Source organism: Myxocyprinus asiaticus, chromosome 46 (assembly GCF_019703515.2).
Source record: "Myxocyprinus asiaticus isolate MX2 ecotype Aquarium Trade chromosome 46, UBuf_Myxa_2, whole genome shotgun sequence".
NCBI lineage: Eukaryota > Metazoa > Chordata > Actinopteri > Cypriniformes > Catostomidae > Myxocyprinus > Myxocyprinus asiaticus.
In genome coordinates, this window is record NC_059389.1 from 1599494 (window position 1) to 1621412 (window position 21919).

At 37.6% G+C, this 21919-nt stretch overlaps 1 protein-coding gene across 3 annotated transcripts in view; it reads right to left on the reverse strand.

Moving 5' to 3' along the window:
- Positions 1–21632, reverse strand: part of LOC127435561 (GRAM domain-containing protein 2A) — a 48594-nt gene extending 26962 nt beyond the window's left edge. For 2 of the 3 annotated variants that reach the window (XM_051689098.1, XM_051689096.1), the window contains exons 1-2: positions 21419–21632; positions 7633–7754 (exon numbers count right to left, since the gene is read on the reverse strand). In XM_051689098.1, the coding sequence (XP_051545058.1) occupies positions 7633–7748 (116 nt within the window). In that variant the 5' untranslated portion in view covers positions 7749–7754; positions 21419–21632. Of the gene's footprint in view, positions 1–7632; positions 7755–18037; positions 18162–18301; positions 18977–21418 lie in introns of those variants that run through there. The other variant, XM_051689097.1, reaches the window with a different exon arrangement.
- Between the last annotated feature and the right edge of the window lie 287 nt (positions 21633–21919).

Consider the following 21919-nt stretch of genomic DNA (forward strand, 5'->3'; position numbering starts at 1 on the left):
TGCATGACTTAACCTCCAGTGTGCTGTCAGTCTGCACTGGTCTCAGAACAGTTTGAAATGCACCTTATTTTCATCCTAACTCCATATAAAGCCTCTGAAAGCAACTTTTTCCAGCTTTTGGATGAATCCATTGATTCTCAGTGTGATAATGTACAGTGAATATATATGAAAATTAACCCATAGTCCACGTATGTGGACATTGTGTTTAACAGCGTGCCGTTTCGCGATAAATCGCTCAAAATTTTAAAATGTCATATCGGATGAAACTAGAGACTCTAATCTTTTGACTCAAACAGGTTTCAATGTAAAACCTTCATTAGGTTTCTTAACAGATGTAGTTTTGTTGCCGTTTCTCCCAAAGACAAGCTCCACAGTGATTGGTGCAATGTTGTTGGTCACATGACTCTGTACGTCGAAAGTTTAACCCTTAACTGACAGCACAGAGTCTCCTGAACTGAGATCAGTCGGTTTAAATTAAATTAAATTATGCATAGCCAATATTGAAGCCAAAACGTAATGTCCACACATGTGGACGTGGTGTCTCAGGAGGTTAATTTAAACTGACTGATCTCAGTTCAGGAGACTCTAGGCTTGTTAGTAAAGGGTTAACATTTCGACGCAACGAGTCATGTGACAAAGTCATGGCGCTGATCACAGCGGAGCTTGTCTTTGGGAGAAACACCAACAAAACTACATCTGGTAAGAAACCTAATTAAGTTTTTACATTGAAACCTGTTTGAGTCAAAAGATTAGTGTCTCTAGTTTTATCCGATATGACATTTTAAAAATGAAATCGATTTATCGCGAAACGGCACGCTGTTAAACACAATGACCACGTATGTGGACTATAGGCTCATTTTCAGTTGAAATATCCTATATTCACTGTCTGTGTATTATCACACTGAGAATTAATGGATGCATCCAAAAACTGGAAAATGTGTCTTTCAGAGACTTTATATGGAGTTAGGATGAAAATAAGGTGCATTTCAAACTGTTCTGAGACCAGTGCAGACAGACAGCACACTGGAGGTTAAGTCATTCACTAAACAGGGAGCAAGGGAGCATCCTATAGCTCTCTATGCAGCTAAGTGGAAACATAATAAACAATCTGATGAAAAAAATCTGACTTTCTATAGCTTGGTATTGTTTAAGATTTCACAACTTAATCCCGGTGTCCACATATGAGGACATACATTTTTAGGAAAATGATTAGCTCTAAAAAAATTTTTTTTTTTCTTGCATGTTTATTAGGGGCTACTAATTACAAATGAAAATGGGAAATGGAAAATGCACACAGCAGTCACGCTCAGATCTCAGGAGGATGTAATCGGAATATGATTTAATTTCAATATAAATCAGAATTTTCCTTTGCATGCTTATATGGTAAGTGAATTATCGGCAGAATTAGAAAACATCCACAGGGAAGAACTCAGTCTCTGTCTCTCTTGAAGGCCTCTTTGTGTGTGGGAATGGAGTTGTTCTGATCTAACGAGTCCCATTTTCTCCCTATTGTTTTCTACTCTATGGGCCTCTCATCTGTGGCCAAATACCACATCCATTACAAACACGCCTACACACACACGCACACACACACACACCCTGCAGTGCAGCTGGCCTGAGCAGGGTTTGATATGTAGTTTGGATGGTGTGGTAGCTATATAAAAATATGTACCGGCACTAAAATAAGACTTTTCTCCGAATTACCATTAGTCACTCAACACTGCAGACGTGGGCTACAGCAAACAGAATGTTTACAAGCGTCTAACTGCCCAAAGAGACGCTGAAAATAGTACAGGACAGGGCAACAATTTCAAAACTTTATCTGCTCAAAGGTTCTTGATCGTTTCGACAATTCTGCTGAAACATGTTCTAGATCTGTGCCAGTGAACTCACAGAACTCCACTCATGTGATTTCAATATCTGTTCATAATGGCCAATGTTTCTCAGGATTAGCTGCACCAGTGAAAAGGGGTTTACAAGACCAGCATTCCCAGTTTATCTGTAGGATCAATGTTCCCCTGTTTTTGTTCAACACTGTTGTGGGGATGGGGGCGTGGCCATGTGTCTGTCTGCGGGAGAGGGAGAGCGGTAAGGCTTGTCACCTGGGTTGTAATTATCTAACACCTGTCTCTTGTTGTAGTGATGGCAAAGGGAGACTTGAAAAGGTGCGCCAACACATCAGTTGGGGAGAGAGCGACCCGAGAGCACGGTGTCGACGTGTACTGAGTGCATTAAAAGTTTATGTTATCTTATTGAGTGTTGTGAAGAATCTACATGAATTGAGTGTCGTTAAATACAAGTCGCAAAAGGCAGAAAATAAAAGACTTGCCTGCACTGCTTCGTTGTCATTTTTTGGCTGTACAGGTTTCTTTCTTGGTTCTAAATGGTTCTTTAGAAAGTAAATTTTTTTTTTTGATTTTTCATTATAGATTTTCAGATCAGTGTAATAGTACTGTGTGGCCCTTTAACTGTTCTAGGACAATCTGTGATTAAAAATGTGCACTTTTCTAAATTATTTAGCAACATATCCTGAAACACTGTTTCATAAACCTGTCTGATCACGCAGATGCAGAAATACCATCATTACATGAATGCAGTTCTTCAGTTCTTGCTGTGAGGTGGGGAGAGTGTTGAGCAAACAGTCTGAATGGAAGCGTGTGTTTGTGGCGTTCTGGATGAACTGCGACCCAACCCTGATCCAGAAACCCGTCAGAGGACAAGATCAGACTTGTATGAGCAGGGAGTAAAAAAGACCGAAAAATAACTCAGCACTTGTTTAATAATATTGAGACGTTACAGACAGACTTCAGAGAATGTCTGGGATTTTATAGTGCAGCTGTTAATATGACTACAGGAAGTGTTTTAGAGTCGTTAAACACTGAATGTGTGGCTGAATCCTGAATTTCATACTAGTACATAAAACTCGGATTAGCATGTCTCAAATCATAAAATGTTAAAAAACAGCATGCTAATAGTGCTTAGATTACTAGACACACTTTATATCATGTGTCTTTAACTACTATGTACTTAAGCATGTGCTACAATGTATTTATACTGTACATGTGTGTTCGTTGCATTGTACTTACATTTAAAGTAACTGCATTTAGTTACATCTGTAGTTACACTGTTAAACTAACCCTAACCCATAACCTAACATAACCCTTACCCTGAACCCTAACCCTTAAACTAGACTAAACTAACCCTTACCTCTGAACCCTAACCTACACTAAACCTTAACCTAACCCAACCCATACCCCTAACCCTTAACCTAACCCTAACCTAACCCAACCCAACCCTTAACCTAACCTAACCCTAAACCCAAACCCTAAACCCTAACCTAACACTTAACCTAACCCAATCCTTACTCTGAACCCTAACCTAACTTAACCTAACCCAACCCTTACCCTGAAACCTAAACTAACCCTTAACCTAATCCAACCCTTACACTGAACCCTAACATAATACTTAACCTAACCCAACCCTTACACTGAACCTAAACATAATACTTAACCTAACCCAACCCTTACACTGAACCCTAACCTAATACTTAACCTAACCCAACCCTTACACTGAACCCTAACCTAACCCAACCCAACCCTTACCCTGAACCCTAACATAATACTTAACCTAACCCAACCCTTACACTGAACCCTAACCTAACCCAAACCTTACCCTGAACCCTAACATAATACTTAACCTAACCCAACCCTTACACTGAACCCTAACATAATACTTAACCTAACCCAACCCTTACACTGAACCCTAACCTAACCCAAACCTTACCCTGAACCCTAACATAATACTTAACCTAACCCAACCCTTACACTGAACCCTAACATAATACTTAACCTAACCCAACCCTTACACTGAACCCTAACCTAACCCAAACCTTACCCTGAACCCTAACATAATACTTAACCTAACCCAACCCTTACACTGAACCCTAACATAATACTTAACCTAACCCAACCCTTACACTGAACCCTAACCTAACCCAAACCTTACCCTGAACCCTAACATAATACTTAACCTAACCCAACCCTTACACTGAACCCTAACCTAACCCAAACCTTACCCTGAACCCTAACATAATACTTAACCTAACCCAACCCTTACACTGAACCCTAACATAATACTTAACCTAACCCAACCCTTACACTGAACCCTAACCTAACCCAACCCTTACCCTGAACCCTAACCTAAACCTAACATAACCCTTACCACTGAACGCTATCGTAACCCTTAACCTACCCAAACCTTACCCTGAACCCTAACCTAACCCTTAACCTAACCCTTACCCCTGAACACTAACCCTTAATCTGAACACTAACCTAACCCTTAACATAACCTAACCTAATCCTTACCCTGAACCCTAACCAAACCCTTAACCTAACCCAACCCTTAACCTAAACCTTACCCCTGAACCCTAACCTAACCCTAACAAACCCTAAACCTTAACCTAACCCCTGAACCCTTAACCTAACCTAACCCTTAACCTAACCCTTACCCCTGAACCCTAACCCTTAACCTAACCTAACCCTTACCCCTGAACCCTAACCCTTAACCTAACCCTTACCCCTGAACCTATCCATACCTCAAACTCAGTAGCAGCAAATGTGAATCTTGAGAGTTTTGCAGAACAACTTGTAGCTACACAATAAGTACATTGTATCGTATGTATTTTAATGTTAGCACATAGTAGTTAAAGACACCTAATATAAAGTGGGACCGATGTACTATTTCCATCGAATTGTCAAAGTTAACGTGGAAAGGAATACTTTTACGGTTTTTACACTTACTACCTACTGCATAAAGCACATTTTTGAAATAAAATGGCATTTGTGTGTTCTAAATACACACAATTATATATCATATCACATCATTTTTTGCATGACTTGGCAAATTACAGCTTGATTGGAAATGACGGCCAATAAAAAGTGATATTTCCCTTGATTTTTCTTAGTTTTGTCTCATATTTCTTGTCAAGCATGCTCTTCACTGACACTTTTGTTCACTTGGTTAACAAGTACACTAACTTTTGAACAAACTTTATTGGGGTTAACAGTTAAACAAATTAAACAGATTAAACAAAAACTGTTAAATCTATATATAAAAGACAATTGAAAACAAAGGGTCAATCGATATATCGATGCAGATAGTTGCTTTTTGGAACAATCGTTATGTGCAAAAATCAAAGCTGATAGTTACCAATAGTTTAAAAATAATATATTATTCCGTAATAAAAGTTGAGCACTTTGTATAGGTTATGTGGTTAAGTAGATATACGTTAATCATAGGTTGATGTTAATGTTAAAAGTCTTGTTTTTATTACCGGATCGCATACAATCTACTATTGATGAATGATAATCTACTGTTGTTGAATTACTGATAATACTGTATTTATTAGCCTATATGACAATGATTACTTTATAGTGTTTCTATTGTAATACATTGTAGGTGATTTTAAGAGTGCATGTTTTTTTCTCTTATGTGTTTGTGTAAGCTGGGACACAGATATTTCAAAAATAAGAGTCCCTGGTGCATTTCGAGCTTGTTTACATTTAAAAGTCCTGCGTTAAGGCCAAAATCGTTTTTTTTATGGGTTCAAGCCCGAAGGGCTAGAAACCCTTTTGTTTTTGTTAGATTTTTATTATTATTATTATTCTGCCCTTAAACTGATCGTGCAAAACAAACCGTAAGCCTAGAGACTTAAAACTTTCAGGGATGGTAGTACTCCAGCTGGCTCGCCGTACGCATGGAATCGGCCCGATCAGCCCATAGGTGGCGCTATGGTGAACAAAAAACAAAACAAACAAAAAATAATTTTGGGCCATGACTCTTGAACCGTAAGGGCTAGAAACAAAATTCTTTTTTTACCGTAATTCCTTGCGCCATGGCGAATATTTTAAACTCTGGCTAATTTTGGCTCCGCCCCCAAGTTTTCCTGCTATTTTGTTTGAAAAAAATAAAAATGAACTCGTCCTAAGCCGTTCGCCCGATCAGAACCAAACCAGTGCAGAAAGATTCAGCAGAGTCCCAATATGAAAAGTTCTCAAAGGAATTTCGCAATTTTGATTTATCATCAAACGGTACGCCAAAACGTACGTAGTGGGCGTGGCCACTTTTACTAAAACAGTTATAACTTATGAACGGATTGAGATATTATCACCAAATTTGGCACATTTATGTATGGGGTCATTCTGAAGAGACACAAATAATTGCCTCTTGGTGGCGCTATAATAATTACAAATCTAAAATGGCTCCCCGGCTGTCGTGTTTTAAATGCATGTACATTGATGTATATATGGCTGTTTTTCACAAAGAAACACATTATTCATATCATATGATAGACCTCCTCTTTCTGAACAACTTTACCTCAAGAACCATTGGTGTGAATCAAATCATTCGTTAAATATTTGAGATTATTTAACAAAACTATTTTTTCGAACTAGTCCTAGGCCGATCGCCCAATTGGAACCAAACCAGTGCAGAAAGATTCTCTGGAGTCCCAATATTAATAATTATCAAAAAAGTTTGAACTTCGATTCATTATCGCCAAAACGTACGTAGGGGGCACGGCCACTTTTACTAAAACGGTTATAACTCTTGAACAAAATGAGATTTTATCACTAAATTTGGTACACACGTGTATGGAGTCATTCTGAGGACACACCAAAAATTGTGTATCTCTGCCTCTTGGGGGCGCTATAATAATGAAAAATCTAAAAATGGTTCTTACTATGGAACCGTAGGTCTGATCGTCTTGTCCAAGGTCCCATCAAGTTCTATGAGGACGTCCCATATTTTGAAAAACATGGCCGCCATCAACCAATCAACTTTTATTTGAACTAGTCCTAGGCTGTTTACGCGATTGGAAACAAATCAGTGCAGAAAGGTTCTCTGGAGTCCCAATCTCAATAATTATAAAAAAAAAAAAAAAGTTTGAACTTTCAATGCACCGTTGCAACAGTACGCCAAAACGTACAAAGTGGGGGTTGCCACTTTTTCTTAAATGGTTAAAACTATTGAAAGGAATAAGATATCATCACCAAATTTAAAACACTTATATAGGAGGTCAATCTGAGGACACATGAAAAACATTGGGTACCTCTGCCTCTTGGTGGCGCTATAACAGTCAGACATGTACAAAATACCATGATGTTTCTGAAAATTAAGGCACTTTCTCATTGTTTTAGTTGCAAACAGACTGTCTAATTAAAACTTAATATCTGTTACACATGCACTTAAAGGACCTTAAAGGCTTGAACCCCAATAATTATATTTTAATGGTTATTATTGGGATTGTAAGTGCAAAGTAAACTGCATCTGGGATTTTTTTGTTTGTTTTTTTTTTTCATTTTGGACTCTTGTTGCCTCTTTATCTGTGGCCATCACAGTGAGGAAAGACTAAGACATTTTATATTTTATTTTTTATTTTTTTACATTCAATAAATCGATTTTAAAAACTAACGGCCAGTGTATTGGCTATCTGCCTTTTCCTCCAGCTTAGTTATCGGTATCGGCAAAAACACCCATATATGTGTGATACAGGTTAATACATTCAATGATTGCAATTGACATCCATATTGGTCAACAGCTAGAGGAAATATGCAAATTGTGTGCGGTACTTACATGAGACTCTGTCTGAAGTGGGTGGGGCATTGGGGGTCGTCCTCTTTCTGAGGGTCCATCAGCTCTATTGGGGTCACCAAGCAGATGTCATCACCCTGATCGATGAGCCCCGTCATAATGATCTGTTTAGAAAAAGAACAACAAATATGGGCTCCGAAACCTAGTGATCTACCTATCGCCTACATAGTCAGCGGCCTTCTAAGGCAGCATAATAAGCGAAATGAAACAAAACAACATTTCAAATTCAAGACTGAAGGACTGACCTAGAAAAGTGATTTGGTTTACTGTGGCCAGCTCAGAGCGGCCACTGTTGCCGGTGAACAAATAAAATGTGGCAAATCGCATTAGTCTAATTATTCGCATGTGAGAATGAGTCATCTATCAAATCAAAACATCTCCCACAAATAATAACAACAGCACAGCTGCCGAGCGGATTATTCCTCCACTCACGCCACCAGAGAAACGCATGATCCCTGGAGAGGGTTTGAGACTTACAGCCGTTGGCAAAAGACGTCAATAAATCACGCTCCAATTGAGCGATCATAAAGCTCAACAGATCTGATAATCCTGAAAAACCCTTCCTGTAATGTTTTGTTGAAGTAGAATGTGTTTTAACACTCAGCAACAGTTAATATGCAAATATCTTGGAATTCCCTGACATTAGATATATGCGACACACCTTTTAAAAAGTGCTTTTGTCCAATTCAAAACACCAGAGATACATTTTCCTACGGTAACAGAAGCCTTAAAGGGACAGTGCACCCAAAAAATGAAAATTCTGTCATCATTTACTCACTCTTGTGTTGCTCCAAACCTGTATCACTGTGAAATATTAACGGAGATGTTAGGCAGAATGTCCAACCTTTTGTTTTACATATGAGGAACGTGGATGGTGATTTTTTTTTTTAAACTTTTGTCATATGGAAAAGAGCAGCTTTCATTGTGCCAAGCATCTCTCTTTGTGTTTCATGGAAGAAGGAAAATCAGTTTGGAATGGCATATGGGTTGGGTGAGCTATTCCTTATATCTTAGCATCTTTTGATGGGAATGCATCATAGAAAGAAGGTGGAGGCCTCAAACTTTCGCTTTTGAGTAGAAAAGAGCTGGCAGCGTTTAAACGCTCGGGCAAGTGATAACAGCTCACCTCGCCACACGCACACAGATCAGACACTAAATATAGCTCGCCAACCAAGTGTCATATGTAAGACAGAGCGAGAAAGAGAGAACTGAGAGAGACGTGTGTGAGAGAACAATGCGATAACGTACTAAATATAGAGGTGTGACTGACCACAAACACTTTCATTTGTCTGACATGAATGCTTTAAAAGGCCCAAACAACTAATTGATTCCTTCTGTGGTTTAACCTCCTAAGACCCCCGCATGACTGCTGTGTGCATCTTCCATTCCCCTTTTTGATTTGTAACTAGTAGCCCCTAATAAACAAGCAAAAAAAAACAAAAAAAGACCAAACAGTTTTCCTAAAAATGGATGTCCTCATATGTGGACAGTGGGACTCAAGCTATAGAAAGTTTGATTTTTTTTCATCATATTGTTTATGATGTTTCCAGGAGTGTTGCTTATTCATGTTTATTCATGATACAGACATTACATCAGAAATTATCATAATTAATGTGATAATGTACAGTGAATATAGGATATTTTAACTGAAAATGAGCCTACAGTCCACATACGTGGTCATTGTGTTTAACAGCGTGCCGTTTCGTGATAAATCGCTCAAATTTTTAAAATGTCATATCGGATGAAACTAGAGACTCTAATCTTTTGACTCAAACAGGTTTCAATGTAAAAACTTAATTAGGTTTCTTACCAGATGTAGTTTTGTTGGCGTTTCTCCCACAGGCAAACTCTGCTGTGATTGGCGCCATGTTGTTGGTCACATGATTCCGTGCGTCGAATGTTTAACACTTTACTGACAGTACAGAGTCTCCTGAACTGAGATCAGTCGGTTTAAATTAAATTAAATTATGCATTGCGTATAGCGAAGCCAAAATACAATGTCCACGCATGAGGACGCGGGGTCGCACGAGGTTAAAGAAGAGAAGGCTGGAGGTGGCTGTGACATTTTTTCTATTTTTCGTCATAACTAACAGATAACCACAAATCTACTTGACATATTCTGGTATAAGAAACGGTTTCTTCAACTGTGGGTAATTTCACGTCCCAGAGGGGCTTATTTTTATTTAACCCTTAAATACATGGATGTTTAACACTCTTGCATATTCGGGTCTTTAGAGACCCGGCACGTATATCTATCACAAATGGATCTAAAAAATACCCAGATAGTGTCAAAACTGTAAAACATTTTAAAGACATTTAGAAAATAATAGAAAAGAATATATTCTGATATACTTTGATGTTTTATTTTTCATATATCAAAGAGATGATGCAACTAATCTAGAACAGGACTCATTACTCCCACACTGAAATGTCATGAAACGCAACTGGCTGGCAACACATAACACATAATCTACACATATTTATTTTTTCATGCACTTATTGAGTGTAAATAGATGAACAATTTACATAATTTCACTAGCAAACCCAAATGACAATAGTCGAATCATACTGCTCATGCGTTAAACTTGCTATAGTTTACTTCCATGTTGTTTCTTCATCAGATATCAATGTACATCAAGTCAATCACTGAAACAACAGCGCCACCTTGAGTAAGAAATAACATGCATATTATGTATGTGTTCACACATATGTGATGCTGAAAATTCACCATTGTCACATAAAAAATCAACGTGATCAGGTTTGGGAGGGTTACTTTAGGGTTATGTATTCCACTACAGATTACAGAATACATGCTGTAAAATGTAATTTGTAATGTATTCCGTTAGATTACTCAAGGTCAGTAATGTAATCTAAATACTTTGGATTACTTCTTCAGCACTGGTAGATTTTTTTTCACTTGTTTTGACTATAAAAACTTTTTTTGTAAGACAAAATACACGTTAAAACCTAAATACTTGTGCAGTGTTGTTTCTAAAATAAGAAATCAAATTGATCTTGTTTTAAGAATTTTTAGATATTTGTACAGAAAAACAATACAAAAATTATCATTAAGAATAAGATTTTTACCCTAATATCAAAGATCTTACTAGAAAAAAAGAAATTACGATCTAATGTGAATTTAATTGATAAAAAATATAACTGTGCCTGATAACAGGTGCATATAAAATGGCTAGAAATAGCATTTTAGCTTAGCATTAATAAAGGTTTATATCTATTTCTTCTGCTCCAAACTTACTTCAAACTTCTCTGTCTGCTCGTATGAATGTAACGCATCTTAAGAAAGAGTTTCGAAACTCTTTCGATCGCACATATTATTTATACAAGTATTTTTTTTCCAACTGAATGGAATACATATTGAGAGAGATGACTAAATGTAAATGTAAACATGAAATGGAACAAATGACAATAAAATGCAAAGTAATCAAAATACTTTTTGAATGTATCTGTATTCTAATTACCAATGATTTAAACTGTAACTGTAGCGGAATACAGTTCCGTATTTTAAATATGTAATCCCGTTACATGTATTCCGTTACTGAATGTGATATAGTGTTTATCTGTATGAATATAGAACTCATTTGTCTTGTAATAAACAAAGAAATACAGTATATATCATGTGATAGTAAACTTATATAGATATGAAATAATCATAAAAATATGTTTTATGGAAGTGCAAAAAAAGCGACACTATTACATATCTCGGGACTTTACTCACACTATACACTTTTGGTAATTAAGCAATTTTGCCTTTTTTATTTGGTAACACTATTCAGAAGAGAAAGGTTGAGGAATACTATAACGAAGTTCAAGGAATGCATGGGAACGAGGAAGCTGGGACCGGCTTGACAAACACGCAACCATTTATTATACAACTTAAAAGACAAAACCAAGCGCACTGCTTCCCCGCATTCACGTTGCATACACACAGGTCCATGCATCTCTCTCTCCCCATCTGCCGCTGTCTCCTCTCCTTAAATACTCCCATCGCCCCTCACTGGAACGGGAGACCGGTGTGGCACACAGGTGGAACTCATACCTGGCCTCGCTCTGCCCAGACGCCGCTCGGCCCCGCCCTGCTCGCCACAAATACTAAAGAGGTGTGGGCATAACCCCAAAAAATGGAAAGAGGTCCTGGGTCACTAAAGACCCGATGTATGCATTTAAGGGATTAACTAACAGATCTCAACTATATATATATATATATATATATATATATATATATATATATATATATATATATATATATATGAAGGTCACAATAAAACATTTTACCATTCCTTATTTATTTATATTTGGTACATTTCTGGTGTTTTTTATTTATCCTTGTCCCAGACATTCTATATTAAACTAAGAAAATCCATTATAAAAATACAAATTATTATATGTTTAAAAATGATGATCATGTAATCAAATAGTGAAATAAACAAACCAATTCAATATTTATCGTGTGAGAATTATTTATTAATTTCTCAAAAATTATGACTGTCCTGCAGAATTTTTTAATTGGCCGTCATAACCAATCAAGCTGTAATTTTACACAAAAAAAGCGTGAAAATATGATTTAATAGTGTGCATTTAGGATACATAATGAAATTAGCCTTCGGCCATTTAACAAAGTTTTTACTTAAAAAAATGTCATAAAATGAAACTTGAAATAAACATATAGTTAAAAAAAAAAAAAAAAAAAAAACTTTTTTATTTCACTTTCTAGAAACCACAGAGCTAAAAATGGCAAAAGTTGAAGAAATATGTGCCAGAAATAGCTGTACCATTAATAGACATAATAATAAAGACTAGATTATAATATTGAGTTTAATATAAGAGGTCAGATTGTAAAAGATTCAATATGTAATTCAGTCATACAAACAGACATTAGCCTAGTTTCCATCCACTTTTCACACTATTTTGTTATCGACAAAGTGAAAATGCGTAAAACAAATTTAGCGAAATTTGCCGTCTTCTGCCTGTTTCCATTCAAATGGCCTTTTATCGATAAAAATGGTGTGCGTGATGACGTCATGCCTAAAAAAACACTTTGTCGCATAAGTTTTGGTTTAACGCAAAAGAAATCTGCCCTGAAGCCGTTTCCATTCAGAAATGTGTTTATCGCTAATTCGCCTCCCGGATGTCCCTAATTTTTTTCCCCCTGAAGTTTTGGTAAAATGTGGAGAGTATTGAGACAGTTCATTGAAATTAGCCAGCTTACTGTTATTTTAATTTCACAAATAAAAGCAATCAGAAGATGAGGAAATGCAATCAAAAGAGAGCAGTTGCCCTTCTGATAGGACTGTAATATCGGTCCTGATGTTGCGTCTATCGCAGGTTGCCACCGGTTCCGACCCGAAAACGAATCATCATGGCCCTGTTCAAGCTGGCAACCTGCACTAAGTAGTGGGGGAAACTTTCAGTCTTAGTATAAGGAGCATCCATCCATGTGTATATGCTGTGTGTACAGATATTAAAGAAACATTGATGCCATTTATTTTTAATTTAAAACATCTTTGTGCACAGAAATTATATTTTTTGTATTGTGGGTTAATTCCGTGACTGCCGTCTATTATTTTGAATGGTGTGAAAAAGCAACTTTAATAAATAAACGGATGTCTACCATGATTAAATTAATCACAAACAGTGGCCATTCATTTGTTCTCCTTGCACTTTTCGATGACCGGTGCATGATACGAGATATTTGTGTTGGCACTCCTGGAAGTGTCATGTTTGCAGTGATTGGATCTATATGCCGTTAAGATCAATCCATAATCACGTACAATAAATTGCCTTTCAAGGATCCTGTACCTTGTCGTCATGATTAACACAGGCAACGATTGGGGCAAATTCTATCATGTGACACTACATTTTTGCGTTAATGCCAATTTTCTCATCAAAGTGTTTCCAAACCAGTTTTTCGTGACATTGATGTATCAACACAGAGTTTATGCGCTAGAGTTAAACAGAAAAATATTATGTCGACACTTGTGAAATTTTAGCGATAAATTGCGTTTCCATCAGCTTTATTTTGATGCGCTAAAACTTTTTTCACAAAACATCCTTGGATGGAAACGTAGTTATTGTTAAAACTGCCCGAGCTCACAGCCATGATAAAATCTTGTATGGTACTGTTGCTCCCAGTTACATTAATAGTGATTTTTATTCATGTTAAATTTTACCAACAACCAAGAGATAAAGCAGATATACATTTTAATTAAAAGACATCAAAATGTATAGACAGCAGAAGACTATATAGACCAAAACATCACTTTTATACCTCAAGAAAATCTTTTTTTTATGCCGTTGATGAAAATGTTTCACAAAGTAAATCCACCACACCAGAGTGTTTTCAGTACGTGCCATCGCTCAAACTCTTGGGTGATTTTTAACAAGTTTTACAATTGCCTCCAGTCTCGTCTTCTATGGTTTAAAACACTCAGGAATTCTAAAGCTTTTAAAAAGATCCCAGACCAGGTAGATATTCCCAAACAGGAAGAGGCAGCACACATCTCCTGGGGGTTTCATGTTTTGGTGTCACACCAGCTTCTGTTTTTTATGATGGCTCTGAAATTTTTCATGGATCAGAACAGCAGCTCAAAAGGTCACAAGCTAAAGTTCAAATGGGAGATGTATTTTGGGACAGACGGACAGACAGATAGACTCCCTGAACAACACAAGAAATGTTTAGGTGCTCTATCAGTTGAGCTATCACACTATTTGATCACACTCGAACAGGCTTGTACATGTAGTTGGTTTTCTATTGCAAATGTTAAAATGAGTCATGCGCTATAGTGAAAGTGTTTAGATGTCATAAGATAGCAGGAACTGGGCGAAAAGTATGTGTTTTTTAACTGAAAATCTAACGACGTTTTACTCGTGATTTGAGTGAAAATGAATGGAAGTCGTTGTTGCTGTAGTGCCTCTAGTGTTCATTTAACGCACAACAAGCCACTTAAAATAAATTTTCAGAAATGTAGCGTGATTCTGTGAAACCAGGCTTCATCAAGTCATGTTTATTTGAAAAAGGGAATTATTAAAAGTCTGAAAAAGGTCTGAAAGTTGAGACAGTGAAAGTCTTGAATTCTTGAGTTTTGAGAGTTCTCCTTCATGCACCATGTGACTTGAGACGGTCGTGTTCTTTGAAGTCATTCATTAAGACCTCTTCAGTCAGGTGTGAGATTTTACTAACACGAGACATTCGCATCACCATGGTGAATGCCTAAGAAATGGTCACATGTGGATTCCTTGACCATGTTTATGGCGTCTATGCGCTCACGTCTCAGGTAAACGAAAGACCACAAACGTCAGCCTAGACCAAGATTAAACAATGCTTTGTAGAACTTCACATTGAGCGGGGAGATGCTTTCAAGAGTTTTTAAATGCAACATTCAAACGTAGACATATCAAACTTGTCCATCCAGAACGTAAGCTTGTGTCCAAAACAAGAGCTTGACTGAAACAAATCCCCATGTGTTAGCCGGAGACAAATTGGGCAGCATAGGTTTTTGAGTGGTGCTTGCCCCTTTACAACTCACTCATCACAATGCTAGGATGTTCAGGGTGGTTGTTAGGTGGTTGCTTACTGGCCCAAGTCAAAACATCACACATCTTTCGGTCGAAAGAGTATACTTTGAAAGGCTAGAGCGCTTGACTGTGTGCACGACGTAACGACACTGAAAAACTAAGATTTATCATTTTTCACGATTTATCGTCCGCCAGGACTAATAAACCAATCCCACTGTTTGTTTGTTTTGTTTTTTTGTGGATTTTCTCCCCAATTGGAATGCCCAATTCCCAATGCGCTCCAAGTCCTCATGGTGGCGTAGTGACTCGCCTCAATCCGGGTGGCGGAGGACGAATCTCAGTTGCCTCCGCGTCTGAGACCGTCAATCTGCGCATCTTATCACGTGGCTTGTTGAGCGCGTTACCACGGAGACAGTGTGGAGGCTTCACGCTATTCTCCGCGGCATCCACGCACAACTCACCACACGCCCCACCAAGAGCGAGAACCACATTATAGCGACCACGAGGAGGTTACACCATGTGACTCTACCCTCCCTAGCAACCGGGCCAATTTGGTTGCTTAGGAGACCAGGCTGGAGTCACTCAGCACGCCCTGGATTCAAACTCGCGACTCCAGGTTTGGTAGTCAGCGTCTTTACTTGCTGAGCTTCCCAGGCCCATAAATTTAAAGGTAACAGCTAACTTTTTGAGGACTGTAGGGTCAGCTATCTCCACGTTCGGTTTTATGTTGGCGCCGGTGTTTTTGCCACCAATTCCATATATGACGTAGGTGTGACGTTGCCAAATGATTGGTCTATAGCACATCCTTCCTCAATGTCTGTAGCACAAACAGTATGTAAAGTACATTTAGAAAGGAATATTGTGGGTTCAATACAAGTTAAGCATGATCAACAGTATGTGTCATAATGTTGATGATTACAACAAAAATAAATTTGACAACACTACAGAAGGAACTTTGCTATTAAAATGGATACGTGGAATGTTGTGACACATCTCGAGTCTTTTAATCATACACGGAAATCACACATCTTCATCAGTGGAGTAGGGAAACATATCGTTGGCAATGAACATCCAAATCGCTTTAGTAATTGTTTTATGCCTGTCCGAATCAGCACTGAGTGCCTGATTAAAAAACAAAAGGGAGTGTGTTCAGTCTCGGCTCAACTGCTGCTCTTTCCCCAGTATACAAAACTCACGTCGAGTGATGTCAGCAAACAGTGCCTGTTTTGTGAATGGTTTTTGACCATCGCTGTTGCAATTGACTGCAAAAAGAAAATGTTTCCAGACAGGAAACCTGAATAACACAGCGGATTCTCGATCAGTGACTCGTTTTCTCCACTTGCCATTTTCAACTACACACAACGCGTGCAGAACAGTGATGTCATCAAGTTGACCCACGTGAAACAGGCGGAGCGTATCCATCTACAGATCCATTCAGGTGCATTAGCGGAGGTTGTAACTGTGCGTGTGTATTTGATGCTTTATTTTCTTTGCAAAACCTTGTGCTCCAGATGCGTCAATAAACTTGAGGTGAACTGCGGTGCCAATGCTTACCCAACCGTGGGCGGCGAACCGTACGGCTCGTTTTTTTTTTACCGAGAACCATTACACACCTTCTGAAAATCTCACGATATATCACGATACATGGATCTAAGTATCAAAACATTATTGTGAGAAATATTATCACGATATATCGATATTTGATTGTATCACTCTAGTCACATAAAACTACCATGTAGCCATGTAATCAGCCGAGCACAAGCTCGGCACAAGAACCATCGCAATTTCGGTGGAAAAGGGCTAACTGTCACCTCGATTTTCGCTTATTTTAAAGAAAAGTTGGGACGAGTCGAAATTTATTTTTGTGGTAATCAACATTATGCCACAAATAATGTCGATTAAGCTTAACTTGAATTGAACTTGGACTATTCTTTTAAGGTGTTATAAATGCCACAGCATGTAAATAATTGGGCAGTCAAGGTGACTAACAAGGTCCCTTACAATAATCAGCTTTCTGTTGACCCAAATCGGACCTCTTGCTGGCTTTATTCAAATTCAGGTGTTCTTGAAAGTGAAAGCTCTGTGGTGACTGTAAGTTAGAGGTTTGTTCAAATGACTTACACAAACTATGAGCAATAGTAATAGTGATGATTGATTTAGCAAACACCACTAATAAAAAATAAATAACAACAAGGACTAGTTCTTTGTACGTAGAACGTGTCTAGACAGTGACTTTTCAAAATGCACAAACTGGCAGAATGAGACCTACAAGGAAGCATGAATTGGAAATAATGCAAATATAAGGAAATATCAACTCCAAACACATTCCACACCTCACTCTGCGTTAGAAAGCGACAGCTCGACTTGCGTCTACGCACCAGATTGACAATGACTAACAGTCAGCTATTTATTAATGACGTTACTGAATGTGAGATTGCATATACAGCCAGCGATGCCTAAAGTGGGAAGGAGGCAAACAAAGATTTATGCGATATCACACCCACGCTTTACTAGCAAAAATGCATGCATGCTCGTCTGAAAGAGGCACAGACCCTTTGACATGCATGTAAGCCACACCTGGTGTATAAATACTGCGCCTCAATTGTCACTGCCCTGGTAGCAAAACTAAATAGCGTAGCATTTCACCTCATTTCATCATAACCTCCTGTCCGAGCCAAGACAACATCTGTGCAAATTTGCGAAATGCGCAAAATGTAAGAAATGCGCAAAATGTAAGAAATGCGCAAAATTAGCTAAATTCAATTCAGTGTATCAAACTGGTACACTCAATTTTGTGTTATATGTTAAAGGATTTGTTCACCCTAAAATGAAAATTCAGTCATTGTTTACTCACCCCTGTGTTGTTATAACACTATATGACTTTCTTTCTTTTTCTGAACACAAAGGGAGAAATTGTGGAGAAATGTTGTGCTCACTGATGTCATACAATGGCAGTTTATGGTGACCACCTCTTCAAGCTTCAAAAGAACACAAAAGTATAATTCAGAAGTCTAATAAATTATTCATGAGACTCATGAATGTTATGAAAGCATACGATAAGATTTGATGAGAAACAAACTGGAATCTAATGTATTATTTAGTGAAAATGTTCACTGACCGTTGATCTCCTGTGTGCGTTCATGATAGGACACGAGAGCAACAGTTCACGCAGCGCCCTCGCGACATTGGGGCGTTCAAGCAAAAACTCGTTTATCTAAAAACAGTGATAGTGACAACACAACACAGCTGCACACAAAACAGAGAACAGAACTGACTAAACATGTCTGAAGAGTTTGTAGTCCAAGAATTGATGCATTTCTATGCCCAGCCTTATTTTTTTAAAAGCTGAGTCGTGGCTCAGCAGTTAGCACATGTTCCGACGCATTGAGCAGTGCCGATCATGTAGGCAGCGTAAGTTTGAATCTGACTCAAAATGCAAAATTATAAAAAGTCAAAAATGTCCCATTTTCTGTTCCACATTTGGACCCTCAGTTCTGCATTGAAATATGAGCTCATCTAAGCGTCTACACATAAATAACTGTTTTTTAGCATGTTGCCTATGTGAATGTTTGTGTATTTTTTCCCAACACAAACATGCATGATTTTTGCTTTTGAAATAGGAATCAAACATTACTGTTTGATTTCTCATTCCAGCGGTAAAAGTAGCCGATCCGACCACAAAACCACGTATTCCACTGTCACTAGATAATCGGTCTATCATTTCAAACGCTTTGTGTATAGAGCAAACACATTACCACACATCAGATCATAGTCTGCGGAGCATTACTCTCTTGCCTAATGCAATAATATCCTCCTGTTAAGATCCGTTTTTATAATAGATACTAATTATAGCCATAATGTACAAAAGGTGGGGATAAGCTCTCGAAATAAGTGTCACGGGTCAACAAGTGTCAACAGCATTGGAAAACCATCTTCACCAGTGTCCACATCATAGGAAAAATGGACAGTCTGCCTTTTATTCTGTCCAAGGTTATGTAACTTATCCAAAGACAAACACCATTATAGTCCAAGCAAAGGGCTTGGTGTGTTTTTGAGCGTATAGAGAGGGATATCACTGCAGGAGAGTCAAGTGAAAGTGGTTGTAGACGACTCAAAGCGTCACTCGCTTTCTAGATAAAAGAGGAGCAGCACATTAAATTACTTTCCGCAACTCTACTTAAGTTACCCAGTGGCTGTTTAACCCTTTAAGACAACATGAAAATGCATTAACTAAATAAAACACCAGTTGTTATTTATCTTTGGCATTTTTTAGTTCAGTCTTTTTAAGCAAACACAGTTAACATCCCCTTTGAAAGAAAACAACTGGCTTTAAAGGAATATTCCGGGTTCAATACAAGTTAATCTCAATCGACAGCATTTGTGGCATAATATTGATTACCATAAGAACAAATTTTGACTCAGAAAAGCACAAATGTATGTTCCAGTGAGACACTTACAATGGAAGTCAATGGGGTCAATAATCTGTAAACATTAAAATACTCACTGTTTCAAACGTATAGACACAAGACATAAACAATATGTGTGTTAACATGATTTTACTGTCATAAAATCACTTACTAACTGCATCTGTGCAGTTATAGACAATTTTACAACTTAGTTGCAATGACAACAACATAACGCTGTAAACTCTAAAACGACCTTAAAAACGACATTGTGTTTCACTGTAACCTCGATTTTTGCTTATTTTGTGGTAATCAACGTGTCACAAATACTGTCAGTTGAGCTTAACTTGTATTGAACCCGGAATATTACTAAATAACTTGCTCACCAATTATAATATAATGCAGCCTTTATGTAATTAAAAAGTAAAAACAAGCGCTACTTTGATATGTAAGAATATATCAAACAAAATACAGTGCAAAAACTATATGTTAAATTTGGGTAACACTTTATAATAACTTTTCAAACATTAGTAACACTTTCTGTGTTACTCATTTTAAATGTTCCTATTAGTAATAACTACAGTACTGCAATATGAAAATACAAGCAGCTCCACAATTACACAGTTAATAGACAGTTCATTAGTATTAATCACTTGTTAACATGAACACTGTAAAAATAAAGTGTGACCACAAACTTTATAATGCTTAACAGATCATTAATGTTCATAAACAGCTTAACCCTTGTGCGACCTTCGGTACGGTTTTGTCTTTTTCATTTTTGTTTTTTCGATCATTTTGGCTGTGTTAATGCCAACGGCATAAATTTTGACCAAAGGTGTGTATTTTGGGGGGAATTTTAATAGTTCAACCTCAGTTCCTATAATACATCTATAATACACCGTGTACACAAAATAGTTACACTCAGGACCTTCAGGACAAAAATGTCCCCATTGAAACCCATTAAAACTGCGATATTTGATCCCAGTGCCATTAAAGCATAAAATCATGAATTCTATGATATTATGCTTTCATTCTAGAGTCCTGGCTTCAAAATGTAAATGTTTTATATTTTCCACCAGATGGCGCCATTTTTCTCATGTTTAGCCTATGGAGCAAATACATAGCTTTTCCCCTATTTTCTGTTTGCTGTATTATAGAGCACTGCAGACCAACTGAATAAATGATGTAGCTAAAATTGTGTGTGTATGTGTGTGTTTGGTATGGATGTCAGAGTGTGTTTTGTATGTGTGTATTGAGAAATGTGTGTGTGTGTGTGTGTGTGTGTGTGTGTGTGTGTGTGTGTAAAAAACAACAGTGGCATTTTATAAACAAACTGGCATTTAAAGGGTTCAAATCCTTAAAATTAACTAATATTGGTGTTGGTTCAAAACATTAACTCACTGAAAGTGGAAAATAATATTAATATATATTATTATGGCAGTTTTTTTGAAGTGGACATTTTTGTCCTCTAAGGAACTTTTTGTATTGAAGGGTTAATTACATGTGATTAATATATTTTCATTTATTGGCTACTCACATATGAATGTACATTAAGTATTTATCTGTTAAGCATTATGTTGCCTAACCTAATGATTGTTCATGACCTATTAATATCAATGAAGGTTGTTATGAAGTGTTTTGAAGATGTTCTTCTGCACACAAGGACTGAACTGAGCTCGTATTGTAATGAAAACACTGCAAACGTGGCAGAGAGTATTGCCATGGATGTACCCAAACATGTATAATTTAGAATCGCTTTAGAATTCTGTAGAATCTAATATTTTCCTCTAAAATCCAATATTATTCAATAATAAGTATGAAAGCGGGCTTACCTTCAAAGAGAACTGCAGTCCGTCATTTCATAACAAAGACAGCTGATGTATGTCTCCATCAAGGTCACTTGAGTGAATTCAGATTTGATTATCGAATATAAACAGCAAAAAACCGAAAGCGATTCGCTCCTTTATGCTTCAAGCTGTGATCGCTACGGTGCGCTCATGCAGCGTGAAATACAACGGACCGGTTGCGACTTGTTGCTCCGTCGTACAGTCGCAAAGAGGGGCGTGGCTTGTTCAGTTAACTCCGCCTCCTCTCGGTATAACCGCTGCTGCTTCTGCAGTCAAGGACGTGAGCGGATGTACCTGCAAACCCCTTGTGTAATTCCTTTTCCTCTCACATTATGATCTGAAGGTCCCCAGATAGCACACTACATCTCTGAGCAGCCTGTTTGAGATCTTTTCATCTACAATCTATTTAACATCTGCTAAACATCTTAAAAAGATCAGATTTACAAACATTCTAACTCATAAACGTCTCAAAGACATCTGATGAAT